This window comes from Lepidochelys kempii, chromosome 24 (assembly GCF_965140285.1).
Source record: "Lepidochelys kempii isolate rLepKem1 chromosome 24, rLepKem1.hap1, whole genome shotgun sequence".
NCBI lineage: Eukaryota > Metazoa > Chordata > Testudines > Cheloniidae > Lepidochelys > Lepidochelys kempii.
In genome coordinates, this window is record NC_136403.1 from 3628492 (window position 1) to 3649516 (window position 21025).

Below are 21025 nucleotides of genomic sequence, written 5' to 3' on the forward strand. Positions count from 1 at the left end.
GGCTGGTGCCTAAACAGAGAAAGTTCCTGTCGGCTGAGAAGTGAGTCAATACACACTCCCTGGACCGCTCATCTCAAGGCAGCTGAAGGCAGCTAGGGCAGACCTGTCCACTTTGTACCTCCAGTTTGAACTGGTTGATTGTGCACACAGCACAGGCCTGGAAAGCGGGGCGGGAAAGAGAAACCTATTCAGGCTGCCAGTCAATACTCGGGATTTCCCCATGCCCGTGACCTAGTGACTCACGCAAACTAAGCAGGGTTGAGTTGGGTCAATGTTTGGATGGGAGACTTTCAGAGAAAGGCCTACGTGGTGGTCATTGTTCTCCGTAGCTCAGTAGCACCTCCGAACCCCATTGCACAAAGAGCAAAGAGCCAGCCCCGGCTCCAGAGAATTCACAAAGCAGGACATTGCAACAGGTGACTAAACGGGAGGGGAGAGGGTAGTAGGACCAGATTATAGTAGCAACAGGGAGCACGTATCAGTTACACCACTCCATTATTAAGACCTGTCAGGCCATGAAAACAGTGGTCTGGCTCAGCGTGCTAAGTTTCTTAAAGGGCTCATTAAAAACGAATTAACTCATAAACGAATGAGCGGATTTACGTGCCAGGTCTCAGCGGATTTACGTGCCAGTTCTACACTCAGAGAGGAAGGGCTGGAATTTGGGGGCCACGCTACAGTCTTCAAACATGGAACCACGCCTGGGGCTTCAATACAAAAGGTAACTTCCCCGGTGTGCTCCTTCCTGGCCCGTCTATTTCAGCCTGGCACGAGCACTGCCCAAGCAAGGTGCAGGCGCAGCCTGACTCAGTGGCTTGGCATTGGTTCGCTGGGGTGCTGGATGCCAGCCCTGCTGCAAACAGCCCAGGGTGCGCTGCTGCTGCTTACCCGAGCGTGGGAGACACGCACGCAGCTTGTTCCCTGGCATGCATGCCCTGGGACTATCCCAGGCGCCCTGCAGTAGCGGAAGTCGTGGCGCCTCGTACCTGCCCTGGCTCTGGGTGCATTTCATCCGCCCTCTGGGCAGCGAAAGGCCTCCTGGGGATTGTGGAAAGGATGTGCGCTTGGATCCTTTAAGGGAAAGGCTCCCTGAGCTCAGTGAATGAGGGTCCCCCACCCTGGGTCCCTGCTGCCCCAGACCCTCGTGTGCAGTGCATGGACGGAGCCCCCTGAAAGCATCGGACAGATGCCTCCCCCATAAAAAATAGCATGGTTCATGGAGGGTGACTTAGCAGGCTCTCATCCCTATCCCCCCCTCCCGCCCCCGACCAGGGAATGCTGGGGAAGGAGACCCCAGCCTCCCCCTAGCATTGCCCCCCATAACCTTGTTGCTAACATGAGGCTCTTGCCCTGTGCAACATCTTCCTAACGTCCTCTCCAGCTGGGCCTTCACCTGAACCCTCCATTGCTGTTATTTGTGTGGCAGTAGCACTGAGAGGGTCCAGCTGAGATCCGCAGACACAGAGAGAGGGCTCCAAAGTGCCCCAGTCAGATAAAAGCTAGGAGGGAAGACAGAGAGGAAGGGTCTTCTCCAAGGTCACACAGCAGGGCTGGGAATAGCACCTAGGTCACCTGGGTCCCAGGGCGGTTCCCTAGCCACTAGACCCTGCTGCCCCTCCAGGAGTCATAGTCCCAGTGCATTGCTGGGATTAGAGCCCGCAGAACAGACATGAGGTTCTGTTACATGCCGGGATTACTTTCAGGGCCAGCACAACATCCCTTTGGCTCAACGCCGGCCTCTGTGCTGCGACGGGAAACTGGTGCCGACTTTGGCCCAGAGGGGAGAGTTTGAAAAGTGGCCATTGGAATAATGTGAGCGGAAAGGTCTCTCTGCATTTTCTACTGCTGGGCAAATCAGTTTGGAGAAAAACAGCTCCGAACCTTCTGCTGTCAGAGTGACATGGCCAGGCTGGGACTGGGGGTGTCAGCACAGGGCGAATTCATGAAAAAAAAACCCTAAAACGTATACTAAATTAAAGCTCTTCTGCAGAGAGTGTTATTGGAGTATTCAGTACCCCTCCTTCCCCCCCAATGCCCCCATCCCACAACTTCTCCCTTCCCCCACCCAACTCACCCCTTCCTCCTCCCTCCCCATCCCAACCCCCAAACCTCCCTCCTTTATCTCCGCCCCTCCCAACCCCATCCCTCTCATCCCTCCCATGCCCCAAATTCCCCTGCCCTACCCCCTTCCTCCCATCCCTCCTCTCCCCCATTACCCATCTTGATTCACCCTCCCCCATCTTCCCCTCCCCCTCCAACCCTGCTCCATTCCCCCCTCCCCTTATCAGCACCATCTCCTCTCTATATTCCCCCTCCCTCCCCTCCCCCCTTTATTCTCCCTCCCTATCCCTTACGTCCCCCTCCCCCTCTAACCCTCCTCCTCCATTCCCCCCTCCTCTTATCACCCCATCCCCTCTCTATAGTCCCCCTCCTCTCCCCCTTTATTCTCCTTTGCCCTCCCTTATGTCCCCGTCCCCCTCCCCCTCTAACCCTCCTCCATTCCCCCCTCCTCTTATCACCCCATCCCCTCTCTATAGTCCCCCCCATTCCCCCTCCCCTTTTCATCCCCCCTCCCTTATCTCCCCCTCCCCTCTAACCCTCCTCCATTCCCCCCTCCTCTTATCACCCCATCCCCTCTCTATAGTCCCCCCCATTCCCCCTCCCCTTTTCATCCCCCCTCCCTTATCTCCCCCTCCCCTCTAACCCTCCTCCATTCCCCCCTCCTCTTATCACCCCATCCCCTCTCTATAGTCCCCCCCATTCCCCCTCCCCTTTTCATCCCCCCTCCCTTATCTCCCCCTCCCCTCTAACCTTCCTCCATTCCCCCCTCCTCTTATCACCCCATCCCCTCTCTATAGTCCCCCCCCATTCCCCCTCCCCTTTTCATCCCCCCTCCCTTATCTCCCCCTCCCCTCTAACCCTCCTCCATTCCCCTCTCCTTCTCTCCTCCCCCTCCCATTCTGGTCCCACTTCGCTCTCTGGGGTAGTTTGCCCCCTCCGGGCACTCGTTGGAGAGGTAGGCGGATGGCGGTTGGTTGGGCGTGCGTGCGTGCGTGCACGGCGGGGCAGGTGAGGCCCGCTGCCTGCGCGGTGACGCCACTGCGGGGCGGAAGCGCGTGGGGGCGCCCAGTCCCGGAAGCGTGTGGGTGGCGCTGGTTCCGGTTCCGGTGGCTGCTGGGCTGGGTGGCGAGGGGGAGGCAGCAGGCGCAGGAGCGAGCGAGCCAGACACTCGGACGGGCGCAGACTCCGCCGCCCAGAGCCGCCGCCCGGGCACTGAGGTGAGGCCGGGGCGGGCGGGGCGCGCTTCCCCCGACCCCGGGCGGCCGCGGAGCCGCCTCCCGGCCCCAGCCTGGGCCGCCGCCTCAGCCGCTCCTCGGGCCTAGGCGGCGGCGGCGGCGGCGGGGGGGGGGGTGTCTGGGACCGGTGTGGGGGGGAGGGGAATACCGTATTTACGGGGGGCAGGGGGCGGGGTCTCAGGGGCTGCGGGTTAGTGGGGGGAGGGGGCTTGGGGTTGACGGGGGTGGGAAATATACGTGGACCTTAGCGGAGGGGGTCCCTGGGGCTAATGGGAGGGGGGGTGAGGGGCGTATTTAAGGGGCAGGGGGTGGGGGGGTCTCTGGAGGTACGAGGGGGCTGAGGCTCCGCGGGGAAGGATTTCTGGGGGGCGGGGGGGCTATATAAGGAAGGACGGGGGTGCTCTCTGGGGATAGAGAGGGGGGTGGGAGGCTGGAGAAGGGTGCAGTGGGGGCGGTGAAGGTCTGTGGTGCCCACGGGGGGGGGGAGGGTTGTGTTTCTGGGCGGGGATGGGGTCGTGGGGTTATTTGGGGGGCTGCGGGGCAAGGTCAGTTTCGAAGGGGGCCCCTAGGAGCTGGCCGGGGGTATTTTGGGGTGGCTCGCTGTGGTGGGGTTTGGCAAGCCACCAAAGAGAAGGGTGCTGGAAATTTCTAGGGGCATGAGGGAGAAGGAAGGTGTGGGCCCATCAAAGGCGCTTGCCTGGGGAGAGGGGTGTGGTGAGCTTGAGGAGAAGGGTGCTGGGGTCTGGAGGGGGGAGGTATTGTTAGTGCTGGGCTGGTTAATCCATTTATTGGCCCTTATCAGCTCCTGCTCTGTTAGGAGAAATTGCCTGCTCTAATCCTGGTTTGTTAGGGCTCTTGGTTTTGTCTCATTAATGACTGACTCCCTATAACTTGAGTGTTTAAACACTGCGGTGGGGGGGGGAAGGAAATCTACTTTAAATTGTCCTGCCCCACCCACGGTGGTGGTGGAGAGGCTTGGGTGCATTAATATAAATGTTTTGAGGTCCCCAAAGGAAGGTTCCAAAGAAATTAAACGTTGTTGTTCAACTATTAGGATATAGGATACCTCCCCCCCCAATGGTGTTGCACCCATAATAACCCCCAGCAAACAGGGTTATGCTCATAAATTAAATACTGATGAATTCTGTAACCCTGCCAATTCCAGTCATTATTTACCCTACTGGAAATTTAAACTATAGGGAACAATGTTTTAAAAAACCAACATATTGTGGAAAAAAGAAACCTACTGATTATTCCTTTTTTAGAGGGCAACACACTATTCTCACCTACCTCCATTCCCCTACTTTCCTTAGCTTTACCATTTGTAAACATAGACCTTAACAGGAAACTTCATTGAAGAAGTATAAATCTTTAACCAAATGTTCAGTCATCCCTAAGAAGGGCTGATCATAAGCACTTGCTGACAGACCCATTTCTGAGCTGAAACAAGGTTTAAACTGGATTTAGTTTCCACTGTCTTGGTGATGGATACTGTTCACAAGGGACTGTGTAGACAGATCTAGGGCTAGTTCTGGCCCCCACTTATCTTTCAACTTGTATAGAGGTGCACATTCTCTCTCTCTGTCTCTCTCCCCTCTTCCCCTTCTTCACCCCCCGCTTCCTCCCCCCCCCACGACTGGACAATTGCAGTGCTTTTTGATGTCTTTCTGCTTGAATAACGCCATGGGTAGAAGGATCTTATGTGTTTACTTCCTGTAACTCAGAATATTCTTGGGAACATGCCTATATCTTGGCTTCGCTCTGCGTGATCAGGCAAAGCACATGCAGGTAGTTCTTAACACAGGGATAATTGACCTAAAAAAATCAAAATCAGATGTCCGCTCTTGAGTGGCATTCAGATGTTTGGATATTTTTCCCCTCTCGCTGGTACATCTGGGTGAGCTCAGGAGCTTGTGTATTTTGGCACTCAGGCCTGTCTAGTAACAGAAGACAAACTGTTTGGCTTGTTTTGTCTGTCTCATGGTCCCGTCTTGCTGTAGTGTTTCTTTTTTACATTTCAATGGCAGGTCAGGAGGGAAGCAGCTATTAAATTCTATGTTTACATGTTGTGGTTTTAAGTCAGGTACTAGTAATTACGGCTGCTAATAGCAATGAAATCCTGGGTACCATCTCTTGGAGTTGGGAATATTATCGGTTGGGGGTGGCTACTTTGTCTAAAGGAGCTTTATACAGGAAGGAACAAGATTCAAAGTCCTGTGGGTAATAATTGCATATTGATATAGTTGTTGCTTATTTCCTTTTATTTCACAGTCAGCAGGAGGGAGAAAATGAAAGCAGGCTGCAGCATTGTGGATAAGCCAGAAGGAGCAGGAGGTAAGGAAGTGTATATAATGTGAGATGCTGCACAATGAGAACTCTTAAAAGCCTGATTCTTATTTACACTGAGAACCCTGTACGTGGTTCTGAAATTGTAAAGACCCCTTTGTCAGAGCTGTGTGTGCATGGGGACCAGGCCATCAACGTTAACTTAATTACAGGTTTCAGAGTAGCAGCCGTGTTAGTCTGTATTTGCAAAAAGAAAAGGAGTACTTGTGGCACCTTAGAGACTAACAAATTTATTTGAGCATAAGCTTTCGTGAGCTACAGCTCACGTCATAGGATGCATCTTATGCTCAAATAAATTTGTTAGTCTCTAAGGTGCCACAAGTACTCCTTTTCTTTTTGCGAATCTAATTACAGAGCTGTTTGATATTATAGGTGAGGTCCTGTGAGTTTTGGATTTGGAATCACGCAGAGCAGTAACTGGGTTAAGACTTGAATACATTTTCCTCTAGATGTTTTGCATGCAGGGTTTGTGACAACAATAGTTATGCTGGAAAACTGTTCTGGCACAGTTAAACTTGACAGTCATTCATAAGCACCTGTCAGCATGGCTGAAAGTGGTGTAGACTAAGATTTTCTCTTAGAGGCTGGGCAGCTGACTGGATTTGATGAAAATTGTGGGTACTCAAAACCTCTAAAAATCAGGCCTCTCGTTTAGAAGCCTAAATATGGATTTAGGTGCCTGATTTTAGACACCTACGTTTAAAAATGTGGCCAAGATGTCTGGTGTGTAAAGATCCCTTTCCATTCTTTCTGGTTCTTCTAATGTCTTTTTTATCTTTAGGTCTTCTGTTTAGTTTCACAATGTTGATTTTTCACATTTTCCACTCTAGGGAGGCAGTATAGTTACAGCAAGGGAACTGGTGGACAGGACCCTTGAGTTCGAGTCCTATTATTTATACTATAGTAGCGTGTAGAGACGGTAACCAAAATCACAGCACCATTCTGCTAGATGCAGTGAAAGGCAGCCACTGCTTTAAAGACCTTACACTCGCTGAGCTCTGTTCCTAGCTCAAGTTTGCTGTGTGTTTTTTTGTTTTAATGACTTTTAATTATTTCACTCTGTTGCTTTGGGTTCTCTTCAAGGCTATCACTTCCCAGAGTGGGCATACAAAACTGAATCGAGCCCTGGCTCCCGTCAGATCCAGCTCTGGCACTTTATCCTGGAGCTGCTGCAGAAGGAGGAATTCCGCCATGTAATTGCTTGGCAGCAGGGCGAGTATGGGGAGTTTGTGATCAAGGATCCAGATGAAGTGGCACGTCTGTGGGGCAGGAGGAAATGCAAACCACAAATGAACTACGACAAGCTGAGCCGGGCCCTCAGGTGAATGGAAGGATCCTTGAAAACAATTGTTGATGAGGGTGAAATATTCAGAATGGGGTTGACAGGGAAAGGATAGCTAGAAGATGTGGCTGATTCATGTACAAAGTTGATCGTGGAAATTGACTCAACCTCCCCAGCTCAATTGCCCCTAAACTTTGGAGAATTATGGGACCATCTGGGTAGTTGATACGGTTGTATTTGGAAAAGGTTAGACAAACATGGGGAGGAAATAACCACAAGGTTGCCAGAGGGTTGTGACATAACAGCAGATTTGTCCTCTACCTGACTGTGGGGTGTAATGACATAAATTTGCATTTATAACTTGAAGATCATTGTAATCAGGAATTTACTACTTGGGAGCTTTCCTGTCTCTTCTCTTCCTCCGGTTCTGATGCCTGCTTGAGTAATATATGTGTTGCAGGAAAAATATTGGCTTATTCCATCAGTGATAAAATTTCCAAGAAAGCAACTCCCTTCTTTAAGACCAGTTCCTACTTGTACAGAATTAGAGGGTGAAGACATGGGATTAAGGTTCCTTCTTGATCCTGCAATCAGTTGTTTTACAACAGTTGTATTTCCCTTATCTTTATCCTGGTGGTTGTATCTATAAACAAAAGTCACAATGCAGTGGGATCCTGGTCTATGACTCGGACCCCTACGTGCTACAAAAATACAAATAATAATTCTTGGCCTCCGTCAGTAGTGTTCTGCACCTGCTGCAGCAGTACATTCAGCTGCACTGCATTAGAGTTCAGCCCTAACCTGCTAAGAGCTGCTGACATCATAGGAGTGTGCATCAGACAGAGGGTAGCGTATGGCCAATACTGTCGTGTGGTGGTGGTGGGCAGGGTGACGGGGGTTGATCAGTTTTTACTATGCACTTCTGGATCTATTCGTAAAGTTCTGTTACCTTTTCTCCTTGCCCACGTCCATTCTAGTTCTTGAAATCTTTCCCGCTGTGTAGCCTTCACCAGAACACGTACCAGTTTTATTTACCCCCTTCAAGAGCTTTTCAATCTCTGCTGTGTAGTTTGAAGGGGGAGGCACCTCAAAATGGGCCCAGGCCTGTTGGCTGGGGAGATGTAGCCTGGGCAGAGCTGTCATTATAAAAATGACACTGGGCTCCGTTCTGAGAAGTTGCGGAGTTACCAACCTTGCTAATAATATGGGCCTCGCTGTCATGTGCCCTCTGATCCCTCCTGGGCAGGGCAGGCAAAGATAAACAAGGCAGCAAACAAAACAGACACATAATGGAACAGGAAGGAAACAATAAATTGAATAACACCAACGCTGCAATTGATGTATGGGAGTGGAAAAAACTCCACCTGCCTGATCCAGCCATGTCTTGGTTCCTCGATCACACTCAGAACTTCACTGAAGTGAGATTAATCAGCAGCGCTGGCTCAAGCAGCCACCTCAAGTAGGAAACCTTTGTCTTCCCACTCCCTCCCTGTACTCCAGCCGCTTGATTTCTTGCCATCTGTGCAAACATGAAGTGCCGACAACCAAGATTTTAAATAGCAAGGGGTGTGGGGGTGAATCGTGTGTAGTATTTCGGTGTACTGGTTAAGTCTATGCTATGAGCTAGGATTTTGATGCCCAGTTTGCGTTGCCATGCACTAGCTCTCCTCGAGCTAGCATGCTAAAAACAGTCATGTAGCCATGGTAGCCCAGACAGCAGTTCTGAGTGCAAACCCACTTAACCCCGTAGGTGCGAGCTTGGCTTGGCTAACCCACAGTCGATCGCCACTACCGTGGCTACGCTACAAGTTTTAGCGTGCTACCTTGAGGTGAACTAGCGCATGGCTATGCCACCTGCGAATCACACTCCCAGATGCTTTCAGAATGTGAGCTTTACTGGAATGCAGACTCTCTTACGGACACGTTCCTTCCCATTCTCAGTCCTTTAACATCCCTGTGGCATCTCCAACTACTGCTACTGCTTACGTGGAATAGTAGCCACAGAAAAGTAACATACGTAGCTATCTTTAATGGAATTTAGCTGTTGGAAATGACGAGCCAATACCATGTGCCCGGCCAGCTCTCTGGGCTGCCAGCAAGTCCTCTGGAAACCACAGTCTAGGAAGCCCTACGTTGGGAGGCCTAGTAGGGAGAGCACTGCAGTGGGACCTATGGTCTTATTCCCAGCTCTGCCACTAGCCTGCTGGGTGACCTTGGGCAAGTCACTTTGTTTCCTCATCTGTAAAAAGTGGATAATGATACTAACCTTCACAAAGTGCTTTGAGACCAATGGCTGAAAAGAGCTATAGACGAGCTAGGAATTATTCTTTGGAAACTTTTCCTGACAACAGCCTCAATTTTCATGTGCTTAATTTTACTCTTCTTCTCTGAGTAGCTTTATTTCTTTGTAGACAGTTGAAACTTGGACATAGTAGAAGGAAGGCAGGCCTTAGAGTGGCTTAAGCAATAGACATTAAGCTGTATTGCATCTGACTGGCAGAGCTCTTGATAATTTTTTAATTTTTTCTTTGACAGATATTATTATAACAAGAGGATTCTTCACAAGACAAAAGGCAAAAGGTTTACCTACAAGTTCAACTTCAACAAGCTGGTGATGCCTAACTATCCATTTATTAACATACGGCCCAATGGTAAGCTGGAAATGGGGTTCCTATCAAATCCTAATCAATGTGCGTTGATTGGCAGCATATGGAATGCTGAGCTTATGCTGTGACATGCCTGTAGTGCAGGGAGGCAGCTAAAATCACTCCCAGCGATCTGTACAGATTCCTTCCACAATCTCTAATTTGTCCAGGCTGGCGTCTCCCAAGCAATCAGAGCTAATATGGTGGGAATGTCAGTACTATGATGATACTTAAACTGGAGTGCACTTCCCCTCTGTTTGCCCTTTCATGGCAGCCTTCAAGGCAAGCCTGAGGCATACAGGCTTTCTATGTAAGCTTGCTTGTTTGGTTGTCTTTATTGGTTGTTGGGGGTTTGCAGTTCGCTTGCAGTTTTATTTGAGTGTCTTGTCCTTCTGATAGTAGAGGGTTTCGGTTCTATCGCAGGGACCTTGTCCTACGTGCTTGCAAAGCACCCTGTACGTTTATGGTGCCGTATAAATGTGACCTTTCCTGTTACGATGTCCAGAGGTCTCCGGGACTGGGTACATGTAAATGTTATCAAAAAGTTCACAGCCTAAAGACAGTGATAAAAAGCTCCCTGCTCTACTGAAGAGCAGTTAAACCAGCTCTTATGCTGACAGCAGCCTTTGATTGCTGTGTTCCTGCCCCTTTTATGTCAAGCAGAACAATTCTTGGCTAAATTGCTCTGGCTTTCAGGGGCATTTACCAGCAAGTGCAGATTAGAGCAGCTTTCAGAGGTGAGTTTTGACTGGCTTGTGAGTCACGGGAGCTCCTGAACTCTTGTGGTGACCCAAATCCACAATGGTTTAACAGGGTAGCCACAAGGTGCTTAGACAGGAAGCATCGGTGTTGGCCATTAGGATGTTTGGGGCATTGAGTCTCTTGTCGTTGAGTCAGTCATTCCTGAGTATAAGTTCCACACCAGGGTTTGGGCTAATGCCAGCAGTAATGCTGCAGTTATGCTGTCAGAGGGTCCATCCATCTTGAGTTCCACTCTGGTGGGTTGTGCGGTGGAATCTAAGATCCCATGACCTGCTTCATATGATTGAGGGCTAACCCTGGAATCATAGGGAGCACACAACCCCAGGAAAGAACACATTCTAATGTTGAAGGATGTGTGCACCGTTGGTGGGTGTAGAATGGCATCTGCATATTTAAACAGCCCCCACTCTCACCAGGGCAGATCATGTTGAACATGATCAGTGGGACACTTCTGGGAGCCATTACGTTTGGGGCCTAAACTGCAGAACTCAATGCTGCAAGGAGGTGGATCAGAAAGGACCCTCGCCTAGCCATGTTCAGAGCGCCATGCAGGGCTCACCTCATCAAGAGGGCCTGGTGAATGGCTGAAGATCAACCTAACAAAGGAAAGGGGAATAGTGTTTGTGGAGACTGAGTGATGGCAGCTATTCAAGCCCGGGGATGATAGTCTGAGAGGGATGTTTGTTAACCTTACTGTTGTACTTTGTGCTTAGCTACCGTGATGACTGGGACACTTCATAAATACCTAGATAGATCCTGGCAGTGCAACTACTGTGCATCTAACTCATCATTTGACTCTAAAATCGCACTGGGCAGCCTCCACCATGAAAGTCCAGAATTGTGGTTTCAAAGAGCCTGTCCTTTCAGAAAGCATCCCCCCTAGGGGTAGGAGGCAATGGAGAAGTAGAAATCGACAATGAAGTAGAGTTGCTTCCCCCATGTGAGAAGAGTTGTATGTAGGGGAGAAATGTATTTTCCAGGTGCTCTGAACTCAAGCATGAGGGATATAAAATGTAGTGTGAAGCTGCACTGCAGATCTATAATTACTACAGCAACAAGTCTGAGCAGTTCCACCCCAATATTGCTCACTACTGCTTCTGTTTGCCGACACTCCCTCCTGTCCCTGGGGCATGCATTTAAAAAAAAAAAAAGTTTGAAGAATTGGAATGCATCTGTCTAATTACAACCTGTTTTCTTTCCTCCTGGCTGGGGGTGGGGGTTGGGATATTAAACCTGTTTGGGGCACTGGAATCTGATTTCTCCTCTTTCCTCTCTGTTGTGTGCGCTTTATTGGGTAGAGGTGCTCGGGTCTCTGTGTCTAAGGTGAGAACAGGCACAAAACTGCATTAATCAGGCTCCTGTGAGCAATAGTAAATTTTAAGCACAAGGTTCTTCTTAAGCCTTCAGGTGGGAGTGTCTGAAACAGCGCGCACAAGGGACCTATTTGAGTGGCAATATTACTGGGGAAGTTGTCTGAGATCAAATCTCTTCCATTCTGGAAAAGCACGAACGGGTGGATTTTGAAGTTCCCTTGTGAGAATTGGAGCTTTATCAGCAGTGTGTGTAGTGGCTTCAATAAAGCTGTATTGCATAATGTCTGTCATGCACACTTCCTCCTCAAAAAGCCTCTCAATTAAACAGGAGAGAGAAGGAGACCTCGAGAGAGACAGAAGGGGCAGGGGAAACATGTTTGGATCTGAAAATCACCGATTAGTTGACAGTGCTGAGAACCCGAAGAAGAGTTCTGTGTAAGCTGCAAAACTTGTCTCTCACCAGCAGAAGTTGGTCCAATAAACGATATTACCTCACCCACCTTGTCTCTCTCTCAAGCTGAGAGAGGCAGGAAGGATGCTTCAGGCACCAAAGGCGACGATTCACCTCCAAGGGTGGCAAGATTTTGAGGTGGGCAGAGGTGATTAAGGTATTTGGCAGGGAGATGAGGGGAATAGAGAGCAGGTTTCTAAGGCTGCTTCCAGCCAATCACCTATTACGCTGCATAGAATCTGTGGTGCTTTTGTGTTACTTTTTAAGCATCTCCAGGTACAGCCCCAGCCATGAAGCTCTTACACGTGACACTTTCCTCCCTGGCCATGTGGGTTCCTAATACTCCTTTCTCGTTTTCTCCCTTACACCAGGTGTCGTCCCACAGAGTGCCCCACCCGTCCCCACCGCTTCGTCCCGCTTCCATTTCCCACCCTTGGACAGCCACTCTCCCACCGAGGATGCCCAGCCCAGCCGGTTCTCCAGTGGATCCCTTGGACCATCCAGCCAGGAGCCTCTGAATGACAGCGGTGACAGGAAGCCTGATGTGCCGGAGTTGGAGGATGTCTCCTCAGACTGGCGGCGTGGCGTGGATCTCATGGCTTCTCGGAATGCAGTGGGTGCTGGGAGCATCAATAATCAGAAGCGCAAGCCGGAGATCATGCTGCCTCTCTTCACGAGGCCTGGGATCTACCCGGATCCTCACAGTCCTTTTGCCGTGTCTCCTCTTCCAGGGCGCGGTGGGGTCTTAAATGTCCCAATCTCGCCTGCGTTGTCTCTGACTCCGACCCTCTTCTCCTACAGCCCCTCGCCAGGTCTCAGCCCCTTCACAGGTAGCAGCTGCTTCTCTTTCAACCCCGAGGAAATGAAACACTACCTGCATTCACAAGCCTGCTCGGTCTTCAACTACCACCTGAGCCCGCGGACTTTCCCCCGCTATCCGGGGCTCATGGTCCCACCACTACAGTGCCAGATGCATCCCGAAGAGCAGCCCCAGTTCCCGATCAAGCTTCAGCCTCCACCTGTGGGGCGTAAGAACAGAGAGAGACTGGAAAGCTCTGAAGAGGTGACTGCCCCCCAGCTAGCTCCGGCTTCACCCAGGGTTAAGGTTGAGCCCATAGTGGACAAGGAGCTTGAGAGCGAAGAGCCACCAGCCAAAGGAAAGGACAAAAATGAGGAGGAGGAGGAAGGGCCTGGCATGGTAATGCCAAACACCAGCCTGGAAGGAGAGAGAGTTGCTGTATTTGCCAGGCCAGCTGCCCCGTCCTGGCCCTCAGTGCCACCAGTACCCACCCGAATAAACTTCCCCACTGAAGAATCCCAGGGGCAAGGGGAAGGAGGTGGAGAGAAGCCATCCAGAGAGCCAGTGGGAGACACTGGGGTGCAGGAAAAGAGAGAGGATGCCCTGATGCCACCAAAACTGCGTCTAAAACGTCGTTGGAACGGTGACCGGCAGGCTGAAGCCCCAGAGGAGCACCAGAACGGGAAGCTGCACTGGAACGGTGTGTTGGGTGCCTCACACCTCGTCCCGCCACCCAAGGCAGTGACAGCCACAGCTGCATCAGACACCTAGGAGCTAACTGGAAAGCGCTACAGTCCATTTGTACTAGAATCCATGTATTTATGTAGCAACATTGCAGAGGGGGCGGGGGCGGGGGACTAGAATGGTTTGATAATTCTAGGGACTAGGACTTTGGTTTTTTGTTTTGTTTTAATTTGTTGAATCGCAGGTGAGACTCTGCTTGTCCTGGTTAGGAGAGGGAGGCGCTAACCTCTTCTGTGCGTGAGGTTGAGACCTTGGCGCAAACTCCAGAAAGACCAAGCCAGTCTCCAGTGAGGCTTATGAACTCCAGACATAATCTACTTTATATTCTCTAGTATTTATAGAAGCAGGAATCTGAATATAGTTTCTTTTTATGGCGTCGGGTGCGGCAGTGGAAAAAGATTTCCGAAACAGTTAAATCGGCGATGCTATTCTTTATTTTTTTCTTTTTGGTCGGCGTCACGAGCTGTTGCTCTTTTCAGCGGGTTTGGCGGACGGGAGTGTTGCACTGTCTTTAAATTGAAACAGAGATTGCAGGAAGACAAACACAAAAAACCAAACCAGCTTGGCGTCAGTAGGAGGAAGCTGCTGAAAATGCAGTAGTCAGTGCTTTTTGAGTCAAGCTGTATGTCTGACAAACAACTCTCATTAGGACTTGAAGACGCGATGGTCGTTCTTTCAGCCTTCTTGAAATATTGAAAAAGCCATGAGCAATTGTAAAATCTTTCAGGGAAGGGAGTAGTGGAGTGGGAAAAATAACCTAATGCCTTTAATAGAATGCATTAAAATGTACCCTAGGTTTTTTCTTCTTCTTTCTAATAGAATGGGTGGGGAAGTGCTTGGAAGATTAACCCTCTAATTTGATTGTGGTGAGTTCATGGAAAAGGAATGAGAGCTTTGTTAAATCTACTCCCTTTATTGTTTGGTTCCCCTATCACTTTGAGTCATGCCTTAAGTACATAGATACACTTTATGTGATCAGGGTCTGTTGACAGAAGAAGCTTGTATAACAGCTGGATCTTCCTGACCAAGGTTGGGTTTCCATTTGGTATTGGGGTCTGTCTCACTTTTAATACCATTGGGAGGAAAACGTTGTTTAGATTGACTGCGATGGGTGTGGATATAAAGGATTGCGCGGAGGGACAGGGAGAGGAACAGGGCAGGGCGGCATTGAAGACAATGTTCCGGTGGGGGCAAGAAAAGTTCAGAGGTGAATTTTAGAGGGCAAGCTGGTGCTATAGAGCATGACAGCAGTTTGGTGAGTGGTGGTGGTGGCTACTCAGACCTTGCCACATTATTTGCGATAAAACTGCTGGTTCCCTGGATAGCTATGTTTCTCATTAGACTAATTGGCGTGGGCTTCAGATTACACCAAGGAATGTGATTCTTTCCTGTTGCATTGGGACTAATTTCTAATGATTCCTTGAAAGGAACTTGAACGATTGATCTTGGCAGGGATAAAGTCGTATCTACAGTGTTGTCGTTTATTCATGCAAGTCTAGGAAAACAGCAAGCTACTTTAATAGAGAGCTTAGCAACTGTTGTGAGGGGCATAGCCAGTATGTGTGAGCAGAGTATTACTTGCATACGCTATTAGGCAAATATAAACCTGGTCTACATGGTTAAGAGGGCAGTTTGCCTGCTCAGCTTGGAGCCAGTGAGTTGAAAACCTGGCCAGAAGGCCCTGCCTAAGCGAAGTAGTGTACATAGTACAAGGAGCATTCTTAGACGAACTGCTCTGCTTGGTAACTACTGCCTGAGAGGCACTGGCAGAAATGCGTGTAAATCAGGGGGCGGGGAAGGGGTTGTGATCTCTTTGCTGGGGCAGCTCCGCTTCGTTGCAGCATCTGTGCCGTGGTGCAGTTCCTGCTTCGCTCCCAGCTGCCCGATCTGTGCTGGGTGGCTGGTTCAGCTGTGGTTTAGAACCCATGGACTTCCTGGCTCCCAGTTCTTGGCAGTAACCATTACCCCACAGGGTTGCCTTTCTAGCGTCTAGGTTTACCTCCAAATTTGGAACTGAGCACGGGGGGAAAGGGAAAGGCATCCCCAGCTTTCGGAACATCCCTTTCCCGAAGAGCGGGCCAGCAGATGTCAGTATGAACTCAGGAATAAAAACTCGAGGCCTTTCAAATCAGTAATGCATATCTTCAGCCCCGTCATACCCAAGTGCCACAATCAATGGATGCTGCTCCCATTTGAGGGGGGAATAAAATCACCTGTTTCGCGCTTCTTTTTCCAAATGAAAGTTAAAACTACATTTAAAATGTCATTTGGCTTTAAAAGTTTGCAATCGGTTTGGGTTGGGGGTGGGAGGGTCGATTGTCATTGCACTGCAAACTGGGATCTCCAAGTTCAGGGATAAAGGACTCAGGTTCTCAGGACAATGGACCAGTGAACGCTGGGTACATCAGCGTTGGCGTGATGTATTCAGCTTTGGAGAAGGGGGCGGCAAAGCCCATTAGGCAGCGTTACCCTGTTCCCCAGCTGGCTCAGGAAGGCACCTTTTTGCAGAGGTGTTCCTCCTGACCAGACTTAACATTGCCTAGCAGCAGCTTAAAGGAGGAAGCTTATAAATACATTTTAAATAAAATATATATATATTCCAGTGTGCCAAATATTTAAACTTTTAAAGTTTAAATGGTTGAAATCTCAGCGTCCACCTGTATTAACTAATCAAGAGCATGTTAATGTTTTAAACCGTTTTTGCTTTGTTTAGCCATAGAGAATCTGTAGGAAAGGAACTTTAATGAGACAACCAGCAGTAATCTGAGGCTTGTGGGAGAGAATTGTCAGGGCAAAGCGTGGGGTTGGGAATGTTAGCCAAGCATCTCCCCTCAGTGTTGCAAAATTGTCAAGCCCTGGGGTCAGTCTGCTCAATAATGAAAATTATTCCTCACATCCCCCAGGGAAGGGTGAGTTGGATTTTGCAAGGCTATACTAGTTGGGGGTGGTATTTGGCTAATACTGCCCCTCTCCACATAGGGAATTTAACCTCTCTACAGTAGTGTGTGGGTGAAGAGAAAGGAACAGCCTCCTCTAGAAGCATTAAAACCCTAGTGACAAACTGTCACTGTCTTCATCTACAAGACAGGTTAAACCCATTGCTTGGTTGTCTTGTTTTTTTATTTATTCTATAATTATGTGTTTATTTTTTAAAGTAACTTTTTTCTTTTTTTTCCTCTTATGGTTCCTGGTGGGTTTTAAAAAGAATTTCTTCTCTTGGTTTGAAATATTTTTAATCAGATTGTTTGTTTAAAAAAAAACCTGTTAAATTTTAGAGTGTTTTTAAGGAGAAAAAGTATTTACTGATAGAAAGTTGTTTTTTTTAAAAAAATTCACTTTTCGCGAGGCATGTTCTTTGACTTTATTAGAGTTGATTCAGCAGGGATTAGTATGGATGCATACACATCTGACTCTGTTAGCTTGAGCTATCTGTCCACTGAAAGCAGAATTAAGTGTGTGTATATGTACATAAAAATGTAAAGTAGTCTTTAAATACTCCATTGTGCAGTGCCTTTAGCTGTCCCACTTTCTATAAAGTCTTCAAAAAAGTTTGCATATATATATTATATATATATATGATGTAATGTTATAGAAATATATGTGTAATATACATATTTTTTTCCAGGGGTATCTGATAGCTCTGTATTTTGTTATGGAAGTTGAAAGAAAAAAAGTATTTTACCTCAAATTAAAAAGTTAAATAAACCTTTTAAATAAGTCAACAAGGTTTTTTTAGTTTATTTGTGCTTTGCCAGATTGTCTGTCTATATGGTGCCCATTAGCGGAGTATCCTCATGCCTCAGACACGCTAATGCATGGATGCTCACATGCATGGTGAGAGATGGGGAAGAATCATCCACCTTTTACAAGGTGGGAAACAAATAGATTAAGTGATTCAACTGTTGTCTTGCAAGAAGTCCTCAGCAGAACTGAAAACTGAATCCAGATCTTCCAAGTCGATTGCTTTAACCACAAAACCGAACTCTGCATTCTGAGGCCTAGCTGTTCTATAGCACTTCAAGATCTGCAGAGGAAAAGATCTCTTACAGAAGGTCAGTGTGACTCTCTGCATTTTAGGACTGGTGAAACTGAGACACAAAAGGGGGAGTGACTTGACCATGGTTGTGTGGCAGAGCCAGGAGTAATACCCAGGTGTCCTGGTTACCAGTCCTGTGCCTTAGTCAAGGACCATTTTCACAGGTTTCCTTAAATGCCACTTGCATTCAGAGTCTTGTCTCATGCATTTCTCTAACCACCCTCCCCTCCTGCTAATGGAGATCATTATTTTCTTCTCCACAGTGCACTGTCAGTAACCATGTCCTTGGTCCCTTAAACCCTTGAGTATCCCTCCTCTTCTGTCTGTCACTGTGACTAGTCTCTCCTTCATATGTGCGCAGGTTCGTAATCCGACAGCTTCGTGCTCTGCTTCATTTTCTTCCTCTGGTTTGCCCTGCATTGCGTCCTGGTCCTCACAGTCGACACCAGCACGTTGTATGTTTTTTCCAGGTCGTTCTGAACATTCCTTTGTGTTGGTCGTTTCCGTGGAGATGCACAGTGCATTCTGGCTGTTCGTATCGATGCTGCTCCTCATGTCCTCCAGCAGGAGGTGCTCACAGAATGAGTTTGCCCTGTATCTGCCTTCCCCCTCTCCAGAGAATTCAAATGTGTGACCTCAGTGGCGTGTTTCGGCTCCCCCATCTCTAACGGGTGAGCAAATGCAAACCTGAATTTCCAGGGACTGGCTACTGTCCAGACCTTACAGGTGAAGGCTCCTCTCGGAATGCGTGTAGTGAGTTAAGTTTTGGCGCCATTCGTCTCCTGGAACTCCTCTGACTTTGGAATTGTGCAGTTCGTTGCCAGTGTCCTATTGTAACCTGCTCGCTCTCTGAGCAAGGCTGAAGAGGTGCTAAAGGCAGCTGCCTGCATCGCAGGAATTCATCTTGAGTGCAGTCTTCCCATCGTGTTGTCGTAATTATCCTCGAGTTTAAACACATTGTGTTCTTATGCCCATCTTTAGCACCTTTGTCCAACCCTTCCAATATACAGGGTATTTTTTGTTCGCCATTTTAACCCTGCCCTTTGAATAACACTGACCGACATAGCGTTGGGATAGATCAGCAGCTGTTAAAAACCTACTGAAGAAGTAGACATGCAGCCCATGTAATGGAAGACAACCATTCAATGTGCAGCGGCAGTCAAAAAGGAAAACAATGTTGGGAGTCATTAAGAAAGGGAGAGAGAATAAGGCAGAAAATATCATATTGTCTCTATATAAATCCATGGTACACCCACATCTTGAATACTGCATGCAGATGTGGTCGGCCCATCTCAAAAAAGATATACTGGAACTGGAAAAGGTTCAGAAAAGGGCAACAAAAATGATTAGGGGTATGGAACAGCTTCCGTATGAGGAGAGATTAATAAGACTGGGACTTTTCAGCTTGGAAAAGAGACGGGCGGGATATGATAGAGGTCTATAAAATCATGACTGGTGTGGAGAAAGTAAATAAGGAAGTGTTGTTTACTACTCATAACACAAGAACTAGGGGCACCCAATGAAATGAATAGGCAGCAGATTTAAAACAAACAAAAGGAAGTATTTCTTCACCCAACACACAGTCAACCCATGGAACTCTTTGCCAGAGGATGTTGTGAAGGCCAAGACTACAACAGGGTTCAAAAAAGAACTGGATAGGTCCATCAATGGCTATTAGCCAGGATGGGCAGGGATGGTGTCTCTAGCCTCTGTTTGCCAGAAGCTGGGAGTGGGTGACGGGGTGGATCACCTTATGATTCCCTGTTCTGTTCATTCCCTCTGGGGCACCTGGCATTGGCCACTGTCAGAAGAAAGGATACTGAGCTAGATGGACCTTTGGTTTGACCCAGTATGGCCATTAGGCTGCTCTTTTGTTAAGAGGTGGGGTATTCTTCAGACTACGCCGGGCCCTAACTAGCTGTGTCACTGAGGTGGTAGTAATATGGTCAAGCATTTTCCCTTCATTCCTGTAACTGTGCTGTGGACTCTATCTTAACTGTGTCATTTGACTATCTGAAATTTTGCCTGGTGAGATTTCCTGACATGAATACGAGTGATGTGCTGTGGTGGAGCTTGATAACTGCAATGTTGGCAGGTAAAAGGATGAAATGTGTCTTTTAAGCCTAAGACTGTGCCAGCGGCAAGCAATGATCCCAGCAGCCAGAATCCATGGAAAGCTCTCCTTGGTTACAGGAGGAGGCTTTAATGGCTCAGTGATGATACTGATGTGAGATTCTCCTGATGAAATAGGCTTTAGCCTACCACCATGGGGAACCTGATGTTGTATGGTCAATAGCAGAAGCCTTTTCACCCCCCAGATAAGACTAGTGCAAATGTTGGACGTTGGTACAGACAGCTGTGGAGTACAGGCTTTCTCCAACAGGTGTGATGCGGTCAAGGAATGGCTGGTGCAGACAGAGTATGATAGGGCCAAGATTTAACCCACTCATAGTTTTAGTATCTCCAGCACACACTTTCTGTTCCATCCAATGCCTGTCATTTGAAGGCTTATTTTGATTTAGCTTAAAGAAGCTCCTAATAGACTTTAAACACAAATCCAATTTCAACCTAAATAAGTGTCCACAAAGGAACTTGCAGCAAGCTTTTTGTATTGCAGTGGTGCCTAGCAACCTCCATTGTGCACCAGAACCCCATTGTGCTAGGCTCTGTACATACACGAACAGAAGGATCATCTGCGCCCCCTAAAGGACTTGTAATCTATGTGTGAGAGACAACAAATTGATACAGACGGAGCACAAGGAAACAGACAATACAGGTTGGTGCAATGGGCAGTGGTCTCAGCTCAAGCTTGTTTAAAGTAAACTTAAACTGGCTTAAAAATCGCATCTTTAAAGCGTTAGCCATGGAAAGTGGCCTTGCAGTAGAGGGGGGGAGGGTGATGCACTGCCAGCGTAATGTCAGAGAGCCTGGTAGTGTTACTGAATCAAGCCCAGTGACTTGTTCATGGTCATAGAGGAGATCTGTGTCAGAAGGGGATTAGACGTTGGGAGTTCCTGGCCCTGTGCGTACAGCACAGAACTGTGCTTTTCTGTGATCACATTTCAATGCCCCTTTTATAATTCTCTTGTAAATTGCTTCAGTACAAATAGAACGGTAATGCTGCATTTCAGGTCATTAAAATCCAGCCTTTACCAGTTGCCCCCATGCAAAATTTTCTCTTAAGAAGCAAAGAAATTCCCGGCAGTGTCAGTTGGCCTGTCCTTCTGTTGCCTGCACGTGGTTTGGCAAAGGCCTTACATTCAGTTTTTTAAATGCACGTTAATAGGAATTGCATGTTAAATACCCATTAATTACAAGGACATATGTATTAGGGTTTGATAGTGCTGTGAG

General features: G+C 48.3%; 1 protein-coding gene across 1 annotated transcript; it reads left to right on the forward strand.

Annotated features, from left to right (window-relative positions):
- The first annotated feature begins 3123 nt into the window (after positions 1–3123).
- On the forward strand, positions 3124–14505 carry ETV3 (ETS variant transcription factor 3). The gene is made up of 5 exons (XM_073322474.2): positions 3124–3278; positions 5568–5630; positions 6726–6963; positions 9460–9575; positions 12467–14505. The coding sequence occupies exons 2-5, from the start codon at positions 5585–5587 to the stop codon at positions 13663–13665; spliced, it is 1599 nt and encodes a 532-aa protein (XP_073178575.1). The 5' UTR covers positions 3124–3278; positions 5568–5584; the 3' UTR covers positions 13666–14505.
- The last annotated feature ends 6520 nt before the right edge of the window (positions 14506–21025 follow it).